Source organism: Durio zibethinus, chromosome 5 (genome assembly GCF_047325235.1).
Source record: "Durio zibethinus cultivar Kanyao isolate XHJ-2024 chromosome 5, ASM4732523v1, whole genome shotgun sequence".
NCBI classification, from domain to species: Eukaryota; Viridiplantae; Streptophyta; class Magnoliopsida; order Malvales; family Malvaceae; genus Durio; species Durio zibethinus.
In genome coordinates, this window is record NC_143166.1 from 1,036,912 (window position 1) to 1,060,635 (window position 23,724).

At 34.0% G+C, this 23,724-nt stretch overlaps 2 protein-coding genes and 2 pseudogenes across 3 annotated transcripts; all 4 read right to left on the minus strand.

The window, feature by feature from the left end:
- Window positions 1-4,752: 4,752 nt before the first annotated feature.
- Window positions 4,753-5,345, minus strand: LOC111282751 (uncharacterized; annotated as a pseudogene).
- A 2,792-nt stretch (window positions 5,346-8,137) lies between these two features.
- Window positions 8,138-10,926, minus strand: LOC111281758 (homeobox-leucine zipper protein ATHB-13-like). The gene is made up of 3 exons (XM_022869404.2): window positions 10,094-10,926; window positions 9,582-9,958; window positions 8,138-9,033 (listed from the first exon to the last, which is right to left on the minus strand). Exons 1-3 carry the CDS (start codon window positions 10,221-10,223, stop codon window positions 8,677-8,679), a joined length of 864 nt encoding a protein of 287 aa, XP_022725139.1. The 5' UTR covers window positions 10,224-10,926; the 3' UTR covers window positions 8,138-8,676.
- A 4,018-nt stretch (window positions 10,927-14,944) lies between these two features.
- On the minus strand, window positions 14,945-20,137 carry LOC111281757 (sucrose transport protein SUC3-like). Of its 2 annotated transcripts, XM_022869401.2 has the most exons (14): window positions 19,676-20,137; window positions 19,305-19,370; window positions 18,674-18,772; window positions 18,518-18,582; window positions 18,313-18,397; window positions 18,192-18,225; window positions 17,932-18,031; window positions 17,737-17,812; window positions 16,830-17,195; window positions 16,458-16,601; window positions 16,060-16,293; window positions 15,899-15,962; window positions 15,764-15,807; window positions 14,945-15,433 (listed from the first exon to the last, which is right to left on the minus strand). In XM_022869401.2, exons 1-14 carry the CDS (start codon window positions 19,979-19,981, stop codon window positions 15,266-15,268), a joined length of 1,851 nt encoding a protein of 616 aa, XP_022725136.2. In that variant the 5' UTR covers window positions 19,982-20,137; the 3' UTR covers window positions 14,945-15,265. The 2 variants fall into 2 exon arrangements, with proteins under 2 accessions (XP_022725136.2, XP_022725137.2); XM_022869402.2 differs by lacking the exon at window positions 19,305-19,370.
- A 1,770-nt stretch (window positions 20,138-21,907) lies between these two features.
- LOC111282756 (binding partner of ACD11 1-like) lies at window positions 21,908-23,341 on the minus strand (annotated as a pseudogene).
- Between the last annotated feature and the right edge of the window lie 383 nt (window positions 23,342-23,724).

The window sequence follows — 23,724 nt, forward strand, 5'->3', positions numbered from 1 at the left end:
TTTAAAAGTTAAAGGAGGAAAAAAAAAAAGGTTAAAGAAGAAGGGAAAAAAAGATGATTTAAAACCTCTTTAATTGAAACCTGACGATCAAATTTTTAACCCCAAATTCCAATTTAATTTGGAAATTAAATACTTAGATTATTTTATATTTTTTAAAACATTTGATTTAATAATAAATACATGCTATAATTTATTCGAAAACTTGAGTTCTAATTCTTCTTATCTCAATAAAAATATTTAATTCAATCGGTTCATCCACATCTTTTAAGATATAAATTCCCATTAGTTGACATTCGATTTTAAATATTTTGTAAATTTTCATTCTCCAATTATCCTTATGCTTGGTCTGTTTTGTTCCAAAAAAATAAAAAATATTTTTTTCTTGAAAAAAATTAAGATATTCAAATTATTTTGACTATTGTATACCCATTTTTTCTCCCTTTATTGATGGGTCGTACTGTTTTTCGGAAAGAAAAGCAATTTGTGTCTGGGAACAACTTTAGCCGACGAGCAACCTTTTGAGATAGAATACAATGCAAAATTGTGTTTAATTTTTTCGATAAGTACATATAAATTTGTCATGTTGTTTGTGCACTGTCCCATAATATTACACCAATTGATAAGCTATTCACTAAAATTAATCACCACTTTTCCTTTGAAGGGTCCCAATTTGGGATTTGTTTAGCTCTCCCCTTTATTATTTGTTTCCATGATCAATAGATGAACCAAAGCTAAGACATACCAAAAAGTAGACAAGAAGGTCGAAAAAACAAGTCACATGAAAAAGAGAGTTTGTTTTACCCTTCTAATTAAAGCTAGCTTTGACGTCAATTAATTAAGCAACTAACTAATTAGCTCGATCATGAAGGGTAGACACCACTTTCTTCGATTTTCATCCGAATTTTCATTGTTAAAGATATATGGTACCCCATTACTTTAAGTCATACTATTTTCCATGTCATCCCATTATCCAATTATTATAATCAACAATTACGTAATCTGTTGATAGAATGTTAGACTCTTAATTTCGGTGAATAAGATTCAAATTTCGAAAATAAAAAAATAATCATGTTTTAAATTTAAACAAATACAATGAAGCAACATGATAAAAGTGCATTGGATATCATGAGCATTGGATATCATGAACTTTGTTGGTCAAGATATTCTTCAACTTAAAATGAAGCATAGATTAAAATGTAACATAGTCAAGGTATAACAATCTTTTTTCTTTTGGTTTTTATTTTATTTTTGTTTTCCCTTCCTTTTCTTTTATGTGAAATGACAGATTAATCTTCTTTGATCCCATGTGAATAAACGAAACAGGAGAGAGGAAAGGTCCCATGAGTGGAACAAAATTTGGAGCATATGCAACACTATTTTTATCCATATTTAGCTTTAAACGCATGTTGGGGCTCCCTTTGCTTGGGATTCCTACACTTTTGTGGGCACCTTCTTTTGATATTTGAGTCACCTTTTCAAGAGTAGGCAGGATCCTCACTTCACTTCACTCCCTTTCTCTCCCTATCTTTTCTACAAACCACGCTCTTGTTAAAGGAAAAGGTTTTGGGAATCCTATGCCCTCTCCTCTCCTCCATGCCATGTATATTCCTATCACTTGCTTCTTGCAATGGCTAGATTCCCATATGTTATCATCATTCTTCCGTATTTTGCCTTTCAACTGGTAAATGTTTAGTCTATTACTATCTTGAAAGAGAGCTAAGAGTCAATCTCCCAATCATATAAAGATCTTTGTACTGTTACATTCATTATTAGTTGGGAGTACATAAAAGGGAAAAAATTTCAGTTTTTTTCACAAGGTGGCATCTGGCAAAGGGGGAAATTGAAGACGAATTTACATTCTGTCACTCTGAGATATGGGTCTCAATCTTTAGATACTTTCAATAAAGATGAGTTCATAAGAAGAGCTCACCTAACACAAAACAGAGCTGAGATTGCATAGTTGCAAGCCCCTACTCTATATCAAAACTATGACTTGACAACTCTTTTAATTCCTCTTTCTGAATTCTGATCCTTCTTGTTTCTACTTTTTTTTTCTACTGTCTATATAAACAAATAGTATCTGAAAAAGAAGTTTGAGTGACAGCGGAAACTTGGTCAAAAGTATACTCCTCCCCCCCTTAATGAATTGATAACCCCAGCTTCAAAGTTTCTCCTTTTTTTCATATGCATTGAGAGGTTGGGCCATTTTTTTTCCTTTTCTTTAACTCTGCCCGAGTGAGTAGGGATCACTACATTTGAAAACCAAAAGCATGGGACTAGGCATGGTCTCTTAGTATGGCTACCCTTTGAAGCAGCGATCAAAATCTTATACCACCCCAACCATTTAACAATCTCCATACGTAGACTAAAAAATATGTTTTGTAATTGTTATAATCTTCGTCACTATTAATATCATTGTTTATGTTTACATGATGTTGACAGGAAATATATTAAGTTGGTTGATGGTCTTTGCTCTTTTTGTTGTAGCTACCAGTACTGAGCTCCTCTATCAATTTTACATTAGAGACAATGAACATTCAAAGATTTAAAAAGGCAAACGAATATGATTTACTTACACTCTAGATTGATAATATGAGGATGACAAAAAATGAAATAGAAACAAAGAAATTATCCCTTCCAAAAAAATCTCTTGGTTGTGTTGAGAAACTTCTAGGAAACTCTCTTCCAATCTTCAGTTGATCAGAAGACTGTTCCCCAATTGCCGTACATTTACTCTAAAGCCTTCATTTATACACTCGCAATTGTTACCACCCAAGTAAAAGATTGTAGCAGACTAGAAATTTTAATAGAATTTTAGTGTACTTTAAGATGCTTGTACAGGCATGCTTAATCTTTGAGCCTGGTGCTGGTCTCACATGAATGAGGAAAACAAATTTTCTTACTCTTACATGATTGCTTACTTTTTCACGTGAGCCCTTTTTTAACTTTGTCTCTCAGATTCTAATGAGTGAATCCCATTAGTTACATACCACAAATATATCATTGAAACAGCATTGAAACAGCAAGGATGTTTTGATTGGGTTTTTTAAAGTTTTTTAACTGAAGTTCAGGTCTGTCAAATAAATGATTCACTTTCAAAGCCCTACGGGGACCCCATTCACCACTCAATGACAAAAGCAAGTTGTGAGGAGCTTGTTTTGAAGGCCACTTTTCCTTCACTTCCCTGCTTGAAATAATGAGATTTCATTCAATATTTGCCTCTAAAGCTTAACTGGAATGGAGCCAGGGGTTGAACCCCATGTCTCACCGTCATAATAACATTGTCTCTGGGCTCCTTTTTGTTACGCTGACATGCATACGTGCCAGCATTGGTCTAATCGTGTCTAATCCTTCAACTACTTTGCTGCCCTCTTTGAATTCAATAACAGTACATAGCTGGGCCTATCTTCTCCTTTTCTCTTTGGGTTTGTTGAGCCCAAGTCAAGTCAACAATTTGACCTTCGTGATTCAGCATGTTAATATATATGTTATAAATTCAAGGTTAAGAAGTTAATTATGATAAGTTAAAGGTTGATTAGAAGTTAAAAAAGTGTAGTGAACCCTGTGTGGGTCATTGCTAGAGTTCCAAATGACATACATATGGAAGGGTGTCTCTTGATAATACCATAAAATGACCTTTTATTTGAAAAACATAGGCCTAATTGTTGTTAAAAGAATCAAATAATTATACCAATGAGCTAAAAAGAAGAAACAAATGCTGCTTCCTCTAATTATAACATTTTTTTTTCTTGGTTGGGGTGTGGGGAATGCTGATCAATATGGAACAACCTCATATAGTTTTCTATTTTCAACATGAATCAGCTTGTTACTGTAGCAGCCTGCACAATGGGAAATGATATCTATTGCGTTTGCCTTTATTTGTAGTTCAATTTTGATGGAGAAATTGCTACTAATATTTTTCTTGATAGCGATTTCAATAATTCCCCTAAATTGATACTTGAAATTTCCCTCCATTTAGAGTGAATAAAAATTGGTTCTGTTTGAATGATCAAATCAAGCTCAACTCAAATGGATTCAAAATACAAGCAAACTTGAAATGACTTGACTTGCATGCACCCTATATTCTTCGAAAGTTCCATCAGACTTGCAACCCTTTGGGCTTGTAGGCTTCTCCTGCTCAGTCTATATATATACTTGTAATGAACGGGCTTCAATAGGATTTAGGCAGACACCCCCTCTGCAATTGGTTCTCCCTCTGACATGTTAGAAGAGCTAGCATTGCTCCTCAGTTATTTGTAAAAAATTGGTTGACATAGCCAAAGCTTCAACTACACCAATGCATGAGAATAACAAATCTGTTTTGCAAAAACTACATCCCTATTGCAAGAAAACACTGAAAAGTTATCAAAAACCCTTGGGATTATATTTATTATCCTCTCATGAGATGAACCATTGAAAAGCCTCCTCCTAGTCACACATATTGGGAATTTCAGTCTTTAACAAAGGCAGCAATTCATTTGACTATTGGCTCAAGACATACAGACAAGTCTTGCAATCACTTCAAAATGATATTTTAATTCAGTGGAAGGCGTCAAAGTTACTAAATTGATAATAACCATACAGTAGAGCCAAAATGCACCATCTGAAATACATGCATGAACATGATCATTTCAGGGGTAAGCTCAATGGCTGAAAAATGCAATGCAAGAAGGCTAATTAATTGAACTTGCAAATTTGTATTATACCTTTGCCTTTCCTTGACTCTATAGTTATCTCCAAGTGATGAACTAATTTATGATGAAAGCAATAAATAATTCTATCAAAAATCAAACAGAGCACAAAATTTACATAACTTTCCCAAAAAAAAGAGAGAGAGAGAGAGAGAGAGCTTTACCTAAAACCCTTTAGGTCCAGTTTCTTTCAATACAACAGGCTTCTCAACCATGGAGAGACAGTACCTAGCAATCTCTCTAAACCTAGGCACACTCCGAAGATCAACCTTTGTCCCAACTTTCAAGGTCATGATAACATCACCCCACTCACCTGTGAAACGTGGCACCACTTGGACGTCCTTTATCACCTTGTAAGAGAAGTCGCTCCTATCCTGGCCCGTCAATCCTGAAATAACAGTCACCCATAGGTTGGTCAACCTGTACCTCAGGAAAAAAGCTCTTGAAACTGCAGCTAAAGTCAAAGGAAGCCATAGAAGAGTGAAATCCAGAAGCTGATTAGCTACGAGGTCACCGTAGTGGGCTCCACGGTCGAAGAAGATGATTTCTTCTTTGCGGGTTTTGGAGGTTGGAGGGAGTGCTGGTTGTGGAGGGTCGGTTAGTTAGGGGAGGACACGCGGAGCACGGTGGTCTAGGATTGATAACGGATTGGGTCGGAGTGTGTTTTTACTGGCTATGATCCTGACTTGATTTTATTTTCATAAAACCTTAATTTGATTTTATCTGAAATTTTTTTATTTTTTTATATTTTAATTTGATTTTATTTTGAAATTTAATTTTTTATTAAAACAAATCAACTCTATGAAATCGAATTAAAATCCATTAAAAACGGATTGGATTATCAACCATAATCGTGGACTGTTTGCTGTTTCTCGAAATGGCTTTGAAGGGGAGGTTAGGAAATGGAAGTTTGGAGGAGAAAAAGAGGGACCGGTGGATGATGGAAGTGGCGGAGGTGGCGGAGGTGGCGGCGGTGGCGGCCCGTGAAAGAAGAGAAGGGAGGCCATGAAGGTTTAATTTTATCCATTAGTGAGAGAGAGGGAACTGATAGGTAGTTAAGTTGCGCCTTTGCTGGTCATGTTTTCTGCCACGTGACAAACGTATTTTTTTCTTGTATATATTTTTTATTTATTTTTAAGATGACAGGGAACATAGAAACAAAGGAAAAGACCTTAGATTTTGGTCCCAATGTTGGCCCATTAAATACTGACTAACAACGTAAGAAAATTAAAGTGGGCTGAACATTGCCACTAGCAGGACCAAGCTGGATTATCCGACCCTCATTACAACTCTGGGCTCCAGCTTTGGGTTGCCGGCCTGTGGCCAGGCTGGCTCGGCTCGTCCACGGTTGCTTTTAGGTGAGGTTCCCCCCAGGTACAAAAATGTGACAAAATCAATTGTCTAATTAGTTAATTAAGCAAAATTTAATTTAAACATGACATCAAATGCATAAAACAACCCAAATTTTATGTAATCATCATCAATCTCGAGTCTCGATAAATGTTGTGTTCAAATCGAGTTATAACTATCAATTAAATATTAATTAAAATAATATGCATGTTGAAAAAATTTATAAAAGTTTTGAATTTTAAAGAGTTTAAAAAAAATTTATTGCTAAGACAACTTTCCAAATCTAGTTGTTTCAATTGATTAACATCAAAAGTTGCTCCATAAAATATTGTTTTGGCCGTTGACACAACCCAAATTCATGTTACAAACCATTTTCAAACATTAAGAAATGCAATAAATAATCAATCCATGATCATTCATGTTATTGCTGCTCACATGTTATCTTCGATATTTTTGCTAGCAACTGCAGACATGAATGGGAATCTTCTTCTTCTACTCAAAGGAATTAAAACCAGAATGCATGTGGCCACTAAACAAGCTCTATCTCAAACATCTATTTCTTAATTTTGCCAAACATTTTTAAACCCATGTTGGCATTTTAAAATTGTATCCATCAAATGCCAAGGTTTACAGCCACGTTGCCAAAAGATTATCTCAAATCTCTTCACATGATCCCATAAAAAAGTATAATTAAACAAACAGTTTTTTAAAATAAACTAACAAACAAGCATGAAACGGCGTGATTAATTTAATTACATCCATAATCTTGCAGACTTTGGTGCCTATATGGTAACTTAAAATATCAAGATATGCAGAAAGGATTTGCAGATTTTATCACATATGCTTGTTTGTATCCAATTGGTGTTCTTGGCTAATAGAGAATCTAATTAAGTTTATTTGTAAATCTATTATTACCCACAAGCCTTTGTTCTAGACATGAGCTGTGATGAATTTCTGATTCATCTGTCTCCATATTTATGGATTAATCCCAGTCCACCTAAAGAAAGTACATTTGATTAATTAATTACTGGCTAATCGGCATATATAATTGATATTACTTTATAGGAAAGAATCCTAAGTTGAAGCCTAGCAAGGAATATAAGGTTGTTTATTTCTCATGTCTCCATGTCAATTCAAAACCCTAGTTTTTTCTTGTTTCTATGTGTTACACATTGTGCCAAGTGATTCGAAACCATTTGTTGAATATTATCATGACATGTAGATCATCCAGCCTATTTGGAACAAAATTATAAAAATGAAGCCTAATTCAAAAATTGAAAGCAATGACTCAGAGTGTGAAACTTGATCTTATCCACATATATAAAGATAATATTTCACGTATAGTCAGAATCATAAGTCTAAATCAAGCAAACTAGTGAGAAAGAATTTGTTTAAATGACATTCTCGAATACAATAGGCTTCAATATTGAATTAGATATTGTACTTGAAACTATGAACTTTGAATTATGATGATTAACAAAGAGTTATGGTGCTTTTAGTAGAATGAGGATCATATGCTAGCTACCAGACAATGAGATAGTTAGGTGCCTAACACATGTACAAGAGTATATGAATGAATATTATTGCTTTGGATCAACTGAAACATAGATGTATCATGCAAAAGAACCGATGCAATTGATGACAATTAATTTGTATCTGTCATTGAAAAGAAGAAATAGACCAAAAATATGTTGACGAAATAAAAAGAAGAGGAAGAAGAGAAAAAGGGAAAGAAAAAGAGGACTCTGTTGGATGCTAGGGAGTGGGTGACAGTGGGTCATATGAAATTTTTTTTTTCTGCAATCAAAGACTCAAAAAAGGGAGTGCAGTAATGCAGTAAGACTCTGCCTAGGGCCAAAAGGTGGTTACATTGGCTTTTGGCGGATGCCATTCCTTGATTGTCAGCACAAGATTGCCAACGTCCCCTTCACGAGAATGACCATTTCCAACTCTCCTTGTTTTCTTCTGCTGTTCATCTGTTTGTCATCTTCACTCTTGGAAAGTGCGTTGGATACTCTCTCAGTCTCTCTTTCTCTCTTTTTCTTTTCATTTTTTATAAAAAAAAGAGATATAATAGTTTATTAACTTCAAGTAGATTGTGTTCACCACTGGCGTTTACCCTTTAGCATTGAATGATGAATTCAGCAAAAAAAAAAACCATTACAAGGGCTCTCTTCGATGCACTCTCAAGCAATTTTTTTTTTCTTCAAACAGTACAAAAGACAAGAATAATAAAATATGTAGCGAGAGAGAATCCCCTTTATATTTTTTCATGGCCCATGCTATAGCTAGAGCTGCTGCTGCAAACCAACTAGTCATCACTAGCAAATTACTCAAGTATAATTTAACTTGGAAATTCTTCTCGCATGATCCAACCTAGCAAACATCTTTCTCTCTTTCTCTCTAAGCCTAGGAAACCTGATCATATATATAACCATAATCATCTCTTCAGCCGCCTCCTGATCATCAAAAGTTTTCACTTGATAAAACTTCTACTTTTTACACCACTCTCTCTAGGTACCAAAACATTGGATATTATATAATGATTAGTTGCCCTCTTGATCTAAAACCTTTTTGTAACTGGGAAATGGGGGACTATTCCAAATTTGACACCTTGATTGATGAGTTCAAATTATCAATTGAAATGTTGTTGCTCAAGCCATGGCCAAAACCCGGTTTGATCCTCAATGCTGCAGAACATGTTGCTGAGGCTTTCTTCTTTAACCATTTGATCCATCTTTTGGCATTGAAGGTGATCAGGCCTTGGTGTGGTTTGGAATAGTTGTGCAACACCACCACCTGTTGGCCTTAGGGAAGTTGGAAAGAGGTTTCTGCTTGTTGGATGAGTGGACGACGGGCTGTCAATTGCTGGTGTCCTTGAGATATCCAACTTGACATCTGAGCTGTTTTCACTTCTATTACTGCAAGAACCTTCAGTTTCTTTATTAAGGTTAATAGATTCAGTTGGTTCTCTGTTTTTCAGTGCCAATATCTGCACCCACAAAATGAATTTATCCAATCACAGATGAAGCATGTTACACAAAATGCTAAATAATTCTAAATATTCCTTTACTGTCGATTTTAACTGGTTGAATTGATAATTTGATGCTACTATTATCTTTCAAAATAGAAAAGTGAGATCATTATCCTAGCTTTATTGTAATTACTTGTAAGATACATCTTTCATTCTTTCATTCATTGTCATGATTACGACCCTGAGCTTCAAACTATGATTAATCAACCCATAAGATTATGATAAGAAAGAGATTTGTCATTCAAAGCCATTGGTTTAAGAAAGTACTGGCAGAAACAAAGTTTTGAAAATCATGATTCCATTGAAAGTCAATAAAGCATGAATGATAGATTAGAAGATTATAATCCTTAAACTTAATCATTCAACAGTACTTACTTGAATAATTGCAATAGAAACTTTAAAGTTTTTTTTAACATAAAACAAAAAGACTTAATTAAGAAAAAAGCAGAAAGGAGAATTAATGAAGAAATATTTGTTTTTTTTTTTTTCGTTAGTTAAGATTATACCTCTGCATGAAGCTTTTGGTTCAGAGCTTGGAGTGCATCATTATCTGCTTTGATTGCTTCGTACTGTCTCTTAAGGAGATCATAGTCTTTCTCTAGTTGCTTGGTTTTCCACCTAGCTCTTCTATTTTGAAACCAAATAGCAATCTGCCTTGGTTGCAAACCAAGAGCTCTAGCCAGCTGCATTTTTCTTTCAGGTTCAAGCTTGTTACAAAACTCAAAGTTTTTCTCTAGAGTCTTAACCTGTTCCATGTTAAGCCTCCTCTTCCTTTCTCCTGCCTGTGAACCATCATCTGATAAATCATCCTCCCCATTTGCTTCTTCACACACATCTATCCTTGAAAATGACATTGATCTCTTCCCTTGAAATGATGCAACACCTATGCAATCCCCCCCCCCCCCAAAAAAAAATCAAAATTCAATATCATAGATAAGATTATAAAGTGATAAAACCTTTTCTCTATAAGAGAAAAGAGAGAGAGAGAGAGAGAGAGAGAGAGATCAGATGAACATACCACGAAAGTCTTGCGATGTGCATGGAGGTAGCATTTGATCGATAGAAGTTGAGGGTTGATGATGATCTTCCTCATGAGGAGTTTGGAGAATGAAATTTGCTGGGAAGAAAGCCATCCCATTGCAAGACATGACCCAGCAGACAGGTTTTAATAAGCCTCAAATAGTATTTAGAAATCTCTATATATATTCATAACCTGAACTGTCATGATGTTCAAGGAATGAAGGATACACAGCAGATCGGTCCTCGGAGTGGACACAGAGTTTAAAGTAAAAATGGCAAAAGAAAGATTTGATGTATCAGAGTAGAAGGAAAATTAGAATTTCTTGAATTGGAAGGTGATGCAGAGATCTGTGTAAGATGGATAGCTTATATACCTTATCAACTTCTAGGAACAAACTCTTTTTTTCTTTTATACTATATATATCTATATAATCTGAGATATGATTGATGACTCTATCGTTCCACTTCTCTTTATATGAGGAGGGATTTATTCGACAAAAAAGGGAATTTAAAAAAAAAAATTCTTTTATAAATATGACTTTGCTAATGGAGAGGGAGAAGCTGTTTTTTTCTTTTTTCCTTTATTAATATTGATTAACAATAGTTAAATTTTCATCAAATTTTGTTTCAATAATTGCATCAAGTGTTGATACACACATTTGCATGTTCAGGACAAGTGAGAAAAGAAAAAGAAAGCATAGCTAGAAAACTAACTAAACCTGTTAATGTGGTGATTCTTAAAACATTTTATGGAGTTATTCCAATCCAAGTCCAATAAAATGTTCAGGATGGGATGCAAGCACCTTTCAAGAAGCTTGGTTCTATAGCTATAAGGATAGACAATGCTATTGTATTTCATATTTTAAAGTGAACCGGGTGACTTTGGGAGAGGAAAAAATACTTATAATCCCAAAGAAATCTGATTTTTTTTTTAAACTAATTTAAAAAAAAAAAATTATTGAGATGGGTAAAAAGAGTTTAGGGTTTCATAGAAGAAGAAACTTTGTGATGTTTGTGATGTTTTATGAGAAAATAAAGAAGGGTTACTTAAGAAAAAACAGAATTGAGTTGGAAGAAAAAGAAGAATTACAGAAGAGGCAGGAATCTAGGGATGGGTCCAATGAGAGGGGCAGGGGTTGCTACCTAACCCACCAACAGGTATCATGCATTAGGACCAACCCTCTTTCCCATCCATTATCCTTTCGTCATCAGTTTCAGTCCTCTCTGCAAATGGCTCTGTATTTGAAATTGAAAGGAAAAAAAAAAATAGAGAGGAGAGAGGTTTGAAAACTGCACAAGCAAAACTCCTGCTGTTAGGAACCCCACAAGAGCTGGTCTTTTTTGTCTTTGAGCCCCTTCCATATCTCCGTCTATCTCTATCCCAACTCCTCTCTCTTCTACCTCACCCCCCCTATATTTCATGTCCTATCCTCATCTTCTCTCTCTGAATTCTAATTCAATTTAATTTTATAATATAAAAAAAAATTTCCCATAAATCCCATGCTAAAGTAAAATTCTGCAAGATCAATACAAAATCTTTGAACTTCCCAACTTATAACAAACTTATACAGGTTATCTGATTAGACATAGATGCTTCAATGTATTTTTTTTTTTAGGGTTTGGATTTGGATTAGGAGGTGGGTATTTCCTTTAGAAACCAACTTTTTAACTTTTGCATCCAAATCTGCTGGAGAATTAGTTTCTCTTTACCCTCTTCCAACTTTCATCCATAGTGTCATCAACAGTATGTATGTTTATCAGCTACCAAAACGAGTCAAATATGTTGTTTTCATGCCATCAGAAGAATGTCCCACTCCTTCAAAAATCTTATGACTAGTTGCTCGAATGTTCTTTTTGATCATTTTTTTAACCTTAATTGCACTGTGGCTTGCATATGAAAAAATATATATATTCATTGAATGTGTAATTCTAGAAAAGTAGTAAAACTTAAGAGCTTAAATTGATTTAGTTTGGAAATTAAGATGTTTGCATTTGATGAAATCACATATGATCTTGAATTTGTAAGAAAAGAGAGAAACCTTTGTACTATATGTCAGAACTTAAGACATGACAGAAATATACTACTACATACCAATCTACTTTGAAGAATCTAATACGTGTATATACCAAGAGAAAACCTTGTTCTGGTAACTATTTATTTACCAAAGTTTGTAAAAGGACAATGGAAGGGTGACAAAAGCAGATTGAAAGTCAGAAAACAGTACCCTTAAAGTGAATTTCTGCTTTGACCACTCTACCACCAATAATGGTTTATGGACAGAAAGTGAAAAAAAAAAATTATGTTTCTGCAAGGGCCAACAACCCACTAAATTTTACCTCTCTTCTAAAACAAAACAGAATCTATCAGTGCTACAAGAGAAATACTACAATTTTTATTAGCTGAGGACCTAAAAATCTGGCCTGAACGCACCGTTATAACTTTCTGCATTGTTAATTACAGAAAGATGGAAGCAAAAGGACGTGTACATAATTACCTTCTGCATGCAGAATATTAAAGGTTTGCCATTGTATTGGTTTTTTTTTGTAAATTGTTCAATCCATTTTTCCCCTTGATTGTTTATCACAGCAAGGAGAGAAAAATGGACAGATAGGACCCATGAAAGGAATTAAGTATCCAACATAAGGCCCCAAAGAGGTAAAATTATCCACAAACGTACAACTTACAACTGCCACGAAATTCGTAGATGACGTAACGGGCTGGCAGATTTCCCTTAGTCTTCCAAGTGATTGAAGGTGGGAATTGAGGGTTTGATCTTGACGTTGAGAAGAAAAAATAAAGTAGCTAATGTCATCAGTCAGAGTCACACCGGCTTTCACTTTTTCTTCTGATATCAATGCGCCACACTACAGTGCAAATGTAAAAACACCCCTTAAACCCTACCTAGTAACCTCATATTCAGTTTAGCCATTATACAATTATGAGTATGAACTAGATCTCTTTGTATCTTCTGTTATAACTTTGGTTTGTTCATCTACGCAAGCTAGTTTCTGAAAATACAAAACCAAAAGGGGGTTAGGCCATAAATGTTGGTGATGCAAATAGAAATATATAGTGCATGCATGGGACGAACGATGAATTGGGGAGCTAGCTATGGTGTTTGTTGTCTAGACAATGTTTTGATTGGAAAAATGATTAGCTGCTTTTGTTCAACAGCGGGGATGTATCTGAGGAGGGGGGGGGGGGGGGATTGGGGAATGGCATATATAGTTTAGGACCCTATCAATATGCCTGTTGATGATGGTGGGTTCTATGCATTTAAAAAACTGGGCAAAGACAAAGCTACTCTCACTGCCTTCACACATGACTTTATTAATGTGGATCCATGTTCTCTGATCCTGTTATCTCCCCCCATTTCTTTTTCTTTTCTCTTTTAACTTACTACTGTTATTAATAATTAAAAATTAGGAAAAAATACTATAAAATTTACCATAATAAATAAAACAGAGGAGCTGAATCTTCTTCTCCACTTCTCGTATGGGTTGGGGTTGGTTCAGACTTCAGCTTGCAATCCCATTTGCTTATCTTTGCTTGATCACAATTTGACATATAGTGATTTGTGATCACTGGGTCCAGTTGTAGTTTTTATTATTTAATTCTTTTTCTCGTGGCCATGCTTAACTTTTTCTCACGAGATATGACCCATCATCACAACCATCCATTAAACTGCATACTTCTCGGATTCGCCATAAATGAGCACATGATAAACATATAAAGTGAGAAAACAATCAAATATAAAAATTTAAACAAACGAGAAATAAAATTTCTTGTAACATCTCGAAGAACCAGGTTGATCGGATCAACATGGTTTGTTTTTAATGATAAATTTGGTTTTTCCGTTTTAATTCAAAATTTAGCGCATGCTTTCAAACATTTAATTCCATAATTTACATTTTTTTTTTTTAACTTAAAATGTAAAATTGGAATTTTCTTTGTTAAATCCAGATCAAAATTTAGTGCGTTGGCATTTTTAAGTTTTCTTGGGAATAATTTTGTTGGTTGATAGAGCTTGGGTACTTCTTTTATTCAATTCTATTCTATATTTTCCACCCAAAAATATTCAGAATTACGATCCAACAATAATTCTACCAATCTCAAAATTATGGGATAAAAAGTTCTGTTGTTGTGTTCAATAACCAATTTTGCACGGTGAGGGTGAAAGGAGGAGGATATTTTAAAACAAATCATGAATAGGATATTAGGAATTGACACACCAACCGTAAGAGATAGCTCGCATCTATTCTAATGTCATAACGTGCTTCTTTAATTTTCAGACGAAAACTAGCTTATATATTTATATACAATCCTGCACAAGATATTTGAAATATATAAATAAAAGGAAATTTTATATGTGAATGCCACTGAGATATCTAAACCACAATAAAGAAAAGTAATTACAAGGAATCAGTTGAGAAGTAAACCAAACAATGTCTAAGGACGTGTCTAGTCAGAGTTAAGTGGCAGGCAGGAAGAAGACATTCCACCTTAACAGAATCAAGTCAGAGTTTCTGTTAGGTAGTAATTTCAGTCTGCAAATCATCACATGCCATCCAGAAATGCCAAGCCCAAGATAGCTGCTGTATGCTGCCCACTTAGACAGAGAAGAGCTACATCTAATATACGAACAAAATAGATGCTCAAGAAGAGTAACGTCGTGACTATGCATGAGAAGTGATCAAGAATCAAGGGACACCAAGCACAGCACCAAACAAACTATACAAAAATGCAGCTAAATCATCTGTATCATAAATAGCAAATGCTTGATGATAATGAAGGCCTATAAATATTTTATCAACTACAGTTCTACACTATAGAAAATGACCATGGCAATGAGAACAAAGGAAATAATCTTAATAAAGTGAGAAATACGACAAGTAGTGCTTTCAGAGTAAATAAGACACTAATAATACTGTGCATGTATATTCTTTTCCATATAATAATTGGCAATTTACACTCTACATAAAGTACATGTACCCACAAGTGGGGGAAAAAATGAACGAATTTGGATATGTAATTCGCATATCTTTTAATATGAAAATTATACGTACGAATGATGGTAGAGCCATCCTCTGAAAGCAAATGACAGCATTTCCATCGTTGCCGTGCATCATAAACAGAGTGGTTGTCACCTTATTAAGGTCATTTTGTTCCTTAGCCAAAATGAAAACCAGATGACTTGAATGAACTTGACAGATCAGGCAGCCTGAGAGTTGCAATAATCCCCGCAGCAAGAGCACAGAACGAAGCCAAAATAAAGGCAGGTATATTTCCTCCACCAAATAGAGCATCCCATGGACCCGCACCAAGAGATATAATCATCTGACAAAACCAACAATATATTAAAAATCAGCTTTAACTAAATTTGACTAAATTGACAAAGCAAAAAAGGTAAAACTTTTTGATGAATAAAACGGTACCAGTTTTCATTCAATTTACAATACAATCATCATTTTATTTTATATGCATAAGAGGTAACCAAAATACAAACTTCCGTAAATATAAGGCACCCAAAATACTTAGATATTTGGAGCTCAAATTAGATAAATCCTATGAGCTAATGAAAGGAAAAACCAATCTTCTTACATAGTATGAAACCTTCTGAAATAATAAAAAGTAAAATTAAATATGATAATGTATCAAATTTTGTACCTGTGGAATAACAATTGCAAGGTTCAAAACTCCAATCGCCAATCCTGTACAAACATACAAAATGTTAGAATTTACCAAATTCAACAATTGTATAAAGCGGAAACACATGCTAGAGAAGATAGTTGAGATATAAACCTTGGCCACCACCAGAATCGGCAGTCAACTCTGCTGTAACAGAAAATGGAACGCTATAGGTAATCTGCAAGAACAAAACAAATTAACGTGCAAAAATGAGACATTTTTGTCAACAAAAACTAAAAGATATAGAAATTTACAGCAAGTCATTTCATACATACAGCTAGAGGGAAGCCAAGAAGAGCGAATACAACCAAGGAAGCAATCCTGATTGCTGCACTCCCTCCAAGTACATGCTCGATCCCTTGAGAATATTCTCTAACAGATACCAAACTAATGATAGCTGTGACAGCCATACAAGCAAACACAGTATAGTTGCTCATTGCCCAAACAAGTCTTGACCCCATCCGTTGACACATTGGTTCAATAAGGAAAGAACTAATGCCCAGAACAACCTACACCAAGAATTAACAGAAATATAACAACTGTTGAAATGAATACAAAAGAAATCTAAACACCTACAGCCCTCAATGAATAATGTCATCACATTAACTTCAAATGATGGAGAGAAAGAAAAATCTAAAAAGCTAGCAATTGGTACTCAATTTCGAGTTCTTACAGAATTTAATAGCAAACCAAATGCACCTTCTCTGACACCTTGATCATACAATTTTATTTCAGAACCATTCCCTTTTGGATCTCCATGATATACTTCTCTTCCCATCCAATCCGTATCAAATAGAAAGAAAGGGAACCAGGAAAGCTGCAAATAAAACCAGAATACATTTGAAAACAATAATAATAAGTGATTGCTTTCATTTTCCTCCTTTTCTTATTTCTCATTGGGGGAATGGAAAGGGCTGTGAAATTGTAGCCAACCATCAGATGAAAATGTTAACAATCCTTAACTGTCTAGTATTAAACAACAGATAGTTGGCTCAGGGCCAATTTCAAGGAATCAAAGTGTACAGGATAAAATGTTGAGACTTACCCAACTGAGAGCCATAACAATAAGCACTGAGTGCATTGCAGGTGGTAAATGCCTTAGACTGGTCAATAAGTTGACCAGTACGGCTCCAGGCCCATCACTGAAAACTTCGTTCTGAACGTTTGTATCTTTTGAGTTAGCATGCTTTGAGTTTGACACTCGTTCATATCCATTTTCAGCATTGTTCCTATTAGCATTGGCAACAATGGAAGCAACAGCTTTTGATTTTGAGTGTTGAAAGCCATTTTGTGTGGAATCATCCAACAAAGAAGCAGAATCTGATAAACGAGTTTGCTGATTTTCTGGTGGTGGAAGTGGAACCTCCTTAGCAAAACATATAGTCACAACAGTACAAAATAAGAGAAAGACCTGCACAAATGCCGAACAAATTTTTGAGCATATACAGGATGGCATCAAGTAAAGTGATAGAAAACATGTGCGACCACAAAATGCACAAAATTGGCATTCAAACACAGGACTAGCTACTGAAAAGGCACTTGAAGTTTAGAGAAGCTATACTATAAGTCTACATTGTTAATCTCAAACAGTATGAGAAACAACTATTTCTAGGTCAACTCATGAGAATACTCAATATATGGCACAACAACAAAGAAAATGATTTTCATATCTCATGAAATCAGCAGCATAATGTTAATGCAACTAATGGTCCACAACATATGCAAAGCAGATGGCATTTGAGATCAGCAATCTGAATCACAGTAAATGTCATGCTCATATTTAAGACACTTACACTTTATAATCAGTAAGGATGTCAAAGTGATATACCATAATTCAAGCCATAAATTGACAAATCAAATGTACTGAAGTAATATTTAGGAGTAGAATTTCAGTTTTTTAACATCCTAAACTGCTTTATCAGTGTAAAACTTCAATGGATAATGCTACTTACCACAGCAACAAGAAATGCTGCTTTAAGATTGGCACAGGCCTCACAGCAAGCTCTACTTTTCAAGAAAGGAAACCATCTGTGTCAAGATAATTAGTAAGAATTAGATCAATATCTAAATGAAGTAAATGATGAAAAAAATAACTGTGTGCATAATTGTTTGTTTCATCACAACAAAAACACATGAAAAAATTTCACCTGTGCCAACCCCCACTAGAACCAGCTGAAAATCCCAAGATGTTTCCCACAGCCATCCATAAGCAAAATATAGCATTTGCAGAATTGTGTTGATCAGGACCTAAAACATAGCCATCCAGCATCTTGTCATGCCCAGTGTTCAAACATATGTGGTATATTAGAGGACCTCGAAAATGAGAGGCACCAAACCCAAACATCAGAATGCTACTATGTACAGGCTAGAAATTTTTTCATTTTCCTTCAGAAAGAGAGGAGTTCACCTGATAGATCAGCCAAAAGGGCACGAGCTGGTCCCTAAGAAAATAAAAGTTTTATTATTGGCTCACATGAATTTACTAGGGTAAACAGGAAATGAGAAAATAATTGCCATGGAAAGCTTACCTGCACCGTATTGTTAGCTAGATCCAACATCCAGAACCCAATAACAAAGACAAAAGCTGCCCTTGTTCGTGTACCTTTAAATGTACTGCATTGCATATATTATTTTGTCAATCTCTTTTTTTTTTTTTTTTTGTGTGTGTGTGTGTGGGGGGGGGGGGGAGGTGGCTATAAGAGCAGAGAAGGAATCAAAAGCAGAGATGGAAACCTGCAATGTTCCTTTGTATCGCCTAATATGTATCCAACGTCTGCAGAAAACCCGATTATTACCACCTAAATTACAAAACATAGTTTAGCAGATATAAAACACAGAAAACATAGTATGTAATATTTAACAGGTAAGACAATCTTCTTCAATGCTTACAGCAGCAGAGATCATGAGCGATCCAGCAAGGATAAAAGGCCTTCTCCTTCCATATTTTGAAGTGCATTTATCACTCCAAATACCAACACAAGGTTGAACCTAAGATCAAAAAGCAAGCAACTCAATAAATTACAACTACAGATAAGCATTCCTTCTCTGGTTCCTTTTAACTGTAGTCATTTAAACCTATTGTGCGCCACCACATCTATAGCCAAGAGGCATTTAATCACAAAGGTAGCCTGACTCCTAATTTGCACACAGACACACATGGAGAGAGAGAGAGAGGGAGGGAGAGAAGATGAAGCAGATCAACTGCCTACAGTGAGATAAAAGAACCACAAGATCTCTGGGGTATGAAGGAAGACAATGAGAATTTGAATAAAAAAAGTAATTCACTATTATGCAATCAAACAAATAAATCTTTTAGGGATCCTCTCCTTTCGATAAGGACCCAGTATATATGAAAGCCAGGCCCAACCTTTTTATGAGTTAGTTCAAAATGCAGCACGAGCTGTTATATCAGATTTATCAAGTTACCACATTAAAATATCATGTCAAACCCATAAGGATTCCATAGTAATGAAAAGGGAAATAATATAAAATTATATTTAATATCGTTCCCATCACCTACCACAAGACCAGTTATTGGACCGCAGAGCCAAATAAATGAAGAAAAAGCATGCTCTATTCCAAGTGTCTGCATGAACCAAACATACACAGTCAAACCAAAGGGAAAGCATCATAAGCTCCAGAGAAATTCAGAGCAGTGGAAAAGAAATCATGGCTTAAATACACCCAATTAATAATAAAGAATAATTTGTCTCTCAATACCATGATCTCTCTTTTCCAACTAGTAAATACACCCAATTTTTTCATAATTCAAACACATTGCATCGAATTCAAATTTATGACATTCATAGTAAATAACCTAATCTTTTCGGTTAAATTTTATTTAAACCAACATAAGTTACAAGTCTGATAAAAAAAAAGCATTGGACAGACCTGAATGTACGGAGTCAAGAGCGAAAGTTGCAAAGCCCAACCAAATTGAACCCCGGCGGCGACCGTGCAACTAAGAACCAAAGTCATTAAGCTACAATCATTAGATCTGGCTAGGATCGGCGACGATAAGTTAGAGTTTCCGTTGGGAACCCTCGCCAAAGGAGACGAGGAAGAGGTTGAAGGAGAGTTAGGAGACGAATTTAGACCGATCCGATGATGAGGCTCGTCGATCATTTCAACCTCCAATTCCTTCTTTAAGTTCCTGTATGGAACCCTGATCGACGCTGAGTCACTCTTTCCTGCCATGGCCTATTTGACTCAGTCGCTGATTATCCCCTACGAGCTAACTCAATTAAACCTTCACATTAAAATTTTAGAATCAAACATCAAACATAAAAAAATCAATACGAAAATGAAAATTTTCTCTTTTTTTGTTTTTTTTTTTTTTTGGAATTTGGATCTGATTGCTAGGGTTTGAGAAAGAGAGATTAAAGTTAAATTTGGGCGGTACGTCGCAACTGCATCAAGAATTATGCGGATGCGTTCTAGATCTTTAGGTGTAGGGTCCGTTTTCTTGTATTTGACTAGTGACCGTGACGTGTCGATTGTGGGAACAGAAGTTGACATCAAGGGAAATAGCGACAAAGGGAATTTTGAATCAATGTCGTTGATTTTCGGGGGAGAAAAAAGGGGTGGATCAGGACCGTCGGTTTAAGGGACTTTGCGATTTAAGGGATGCTTTTTGGACGAGGGAAAAGGCCACTGCCACCGACCGGGGAAGGCTGCAGTCAAGTTTACGGACCAGAATGTATTAAAAATATAATTTTAGAAACTTTTTATAAAAAATAACGAATCATTGACGGACACGTAATTATTGCTAGTTAATTAGTATTAATCGACAATTAAAATAGCAATAAAAACACTAATTATTGCTTGTCAACTAATTATTAATTGCCAAAAATACAATGTATTATTAACGTTTTTGATCACCATGAAGGATTTGATTTTAGCCATCCTGGCTGGGTCGAATTATGCCAAAATTGTTGAGCAGAGATGCCTTGAAAGGAAAGAAGCAACTCGTCTCTTCAGGGGTGAAAAAAAAAAATAAAAAAATTTAAAATTAATTTAAAATTATAATATTTGATTCAAATCGATTTTTTTTATTCGATTAAGTTTGAATATTAAATGTATATTATATTTAAATTGAAAGATAAAAAATAAAAAAACTTGAATCGGATTAAATTATATATTTTAATTTTTTATATATATGTAAAATTTTAAAAAATAAAAAAAATAATTTTTTATCAAAATCTATTTAAATATATTAAAATTTTATATTAAAATAATACATAAAAATAAAAAAATTAAATTTTAAAAATTGATAAATCAAATTAAACCTAACCAAACTGAATTTATAAAATTCTATTTGATTCAAATCATATGAAATTTTTATTTAAATTCAAATAAATTTTAAAAATTTAATAATATTATATAATATTTTAAAAAATTAAGCTAAATTTAATCTGATCCGAACTACCTCTCCCTTACAATAAGGGTTATTTTCCGCATTGCAATTTGCGAGTGCAAGGCAATGCATTTTCTTCATGTTATTTTCATCTTTTTAAGCCACAAAGAAAAATCATAATTTAATACTTTGAAGATCAGCTAATGCGTATTGTGAAGAAAGTCAAAATAGATTTTGCATATAATCATCACCTCGAATGGAATTTCATTTCCTGCATAATCCATCGATGCACTACACAGCAATGAGACATGCATGAAATTGCAAATACAATACAGTTGATATGATACCACCAAATCATAATTTCATTCAAAAACATATATATATAGTTTTTCCTTTTTTTACTATTGAACACTACAATTAAAATTGATAATTTAATCCATACTTATTGAATTTTAACTCGATCTAATTTTATAAAGTTGATTTAAAAAAAAGTCAATGATCGAATCGTATCAAAATTGAGTTTTATGTAAATTCGTTCTTATTTGATCATGTATTTTTTAATTATTTATTTAATTTTATATTTATATATATTTTTATATTTATATTTAAAAATAATATTAAATAATATTTTATATTAAAAATTAATATTGTATTAATTTCGAATCAAATCAAGTCAATTGTAAATTTAAATATATATGATTAAAATCAAGATATAAAAACAATATTTTTTTTATCAAATCTTGGATTTAAATATTAAATTTATAAAATTAAATTGAATTCGAATAACATAAAAACTCGTCTTGGCGATTAGTTGTTATCTCTACAAAATTATCGAAGTCAGCTGCAGCTTTAGCTGCCCGATCTTATGCACCCGACACCCAAAGAGCTCCCTCGGAAAAGTAGCTGCTGCTGATCACAGTGTTTGCAGCAGAAGCAGCTGTTCTACCTGCAACAGAAATGGCTGATTTGGTATTCTCTGACACATGGTACCTCTCGTCACAGATCTCACAGCATCAATCCCGGTACAAATTTGATCAGTGAGGCCAATCCTCTCACTTAGTTCAGCAACTTTAGCTACACCAGTTGCTGACACTTGATGAGATTCATCAAAGGCCTAAGCCATGCTTAAAGCATCTTTGCCTATATACATATCCCTTGGCCAACATGGCTTTAACAACATCCTGAGCGACTGAAACAGCTTCTCCAGCATGAGATACAAATTGGCTTCTCAATGGAGGCTGCTGGAGCACAATTACTAACAAAATTGCGACAAAGCATCAATTCAAGAGCAAAAAAAGATAAAAAGTCACATACATTCGAACTTGTTTCATCTTCATGGCTTCTTGAAGGGTTCCAAAAATGAAACTCCTCCTCATGCTGCCCCCAACTTGTTATATATATATATATGTATGTATGTTGATCCACAATTCATAAACTAAGATTCGATATAATCTTGAATATAATTAAATAGCAACACAAGGAAACCATCAAACATAAAAAATTAAGGAATGAAGAGCAACGAGATAAACTTCACTCAAAAGTCAAGATATTTACTTTGAAATATGTGATTTATTTTTATTTTTTTATTAAATTAATTTTGTTAAAAAATGAGGGCGATAGAGATGTTAAGCAAGTAAACAATAAGGAAATTTTGCTTATTTATTGGGCTGGCCGGTGAGCTATTTACTTTAAGCCTGTAAGTTGAACAACACCAGAGTTTTTTGGGCTGGGTGGCCGCTGTAGACTACAGAGTAGACTCCTTTGTAGGTTTTTAAGAAAAATAAATCACATATTTCGAACTATATCTGAGTAAGAACATGGGAGGATCCGAACAACTTTAATTAGTAAAAGTTAGTTTAAGAAATAAGCTTATATTTGATACATTTTTAGCACATAAATTTTATATATTATAAATGAATTAAATGATATCATTTTATTAATAAATAAATATTAATTTTTAAAATAAATATATAAAAAATTAGTATTTTTTAAAATTTTACGTATTAATAAAATAATATTATCCAATATACTAACCTTTTTATAAAATTTATATATTAATAACAAATCAAATATAAACTCTTAAAAAATAAAAAAATATTTACTTATGCCCTCCAAAATAATGTAGCATATTTTTCATCCAATAATATTACGAGTTCTTTTGATAGTTTGGTGAGAGTTTCTTTACCGCTTCGTAATATCATTTTACGATTAGATTCTTAAAGATTTAGTTGTAAAATACAACTATGACATGGTGAGAGTTCTTTTCATCACACTACCAAAAGACCTATAAAACAACATAATCATAAAATTAAGTAAATAATTTGATATCTTTTTTAACCAGTTTTTTATACTATCCTAATTTCAGGCTTAAAGATGATCAACCCTAGTGCATGCTCATGCAACATGCCATATTAATTAATCTCGACGGCTCTGATCATCTAACCTGCTCGTCAGCAATGAGCAATAAAGGTGACGGATAATGCAAATAAGATGAAAGTCGTGTAATAGACTAGAACCATTTTCCTTTCTTTCTTCATTACTTTAATTTGTTGATATGTTGAAAAATGAGTATCACTGATTCACG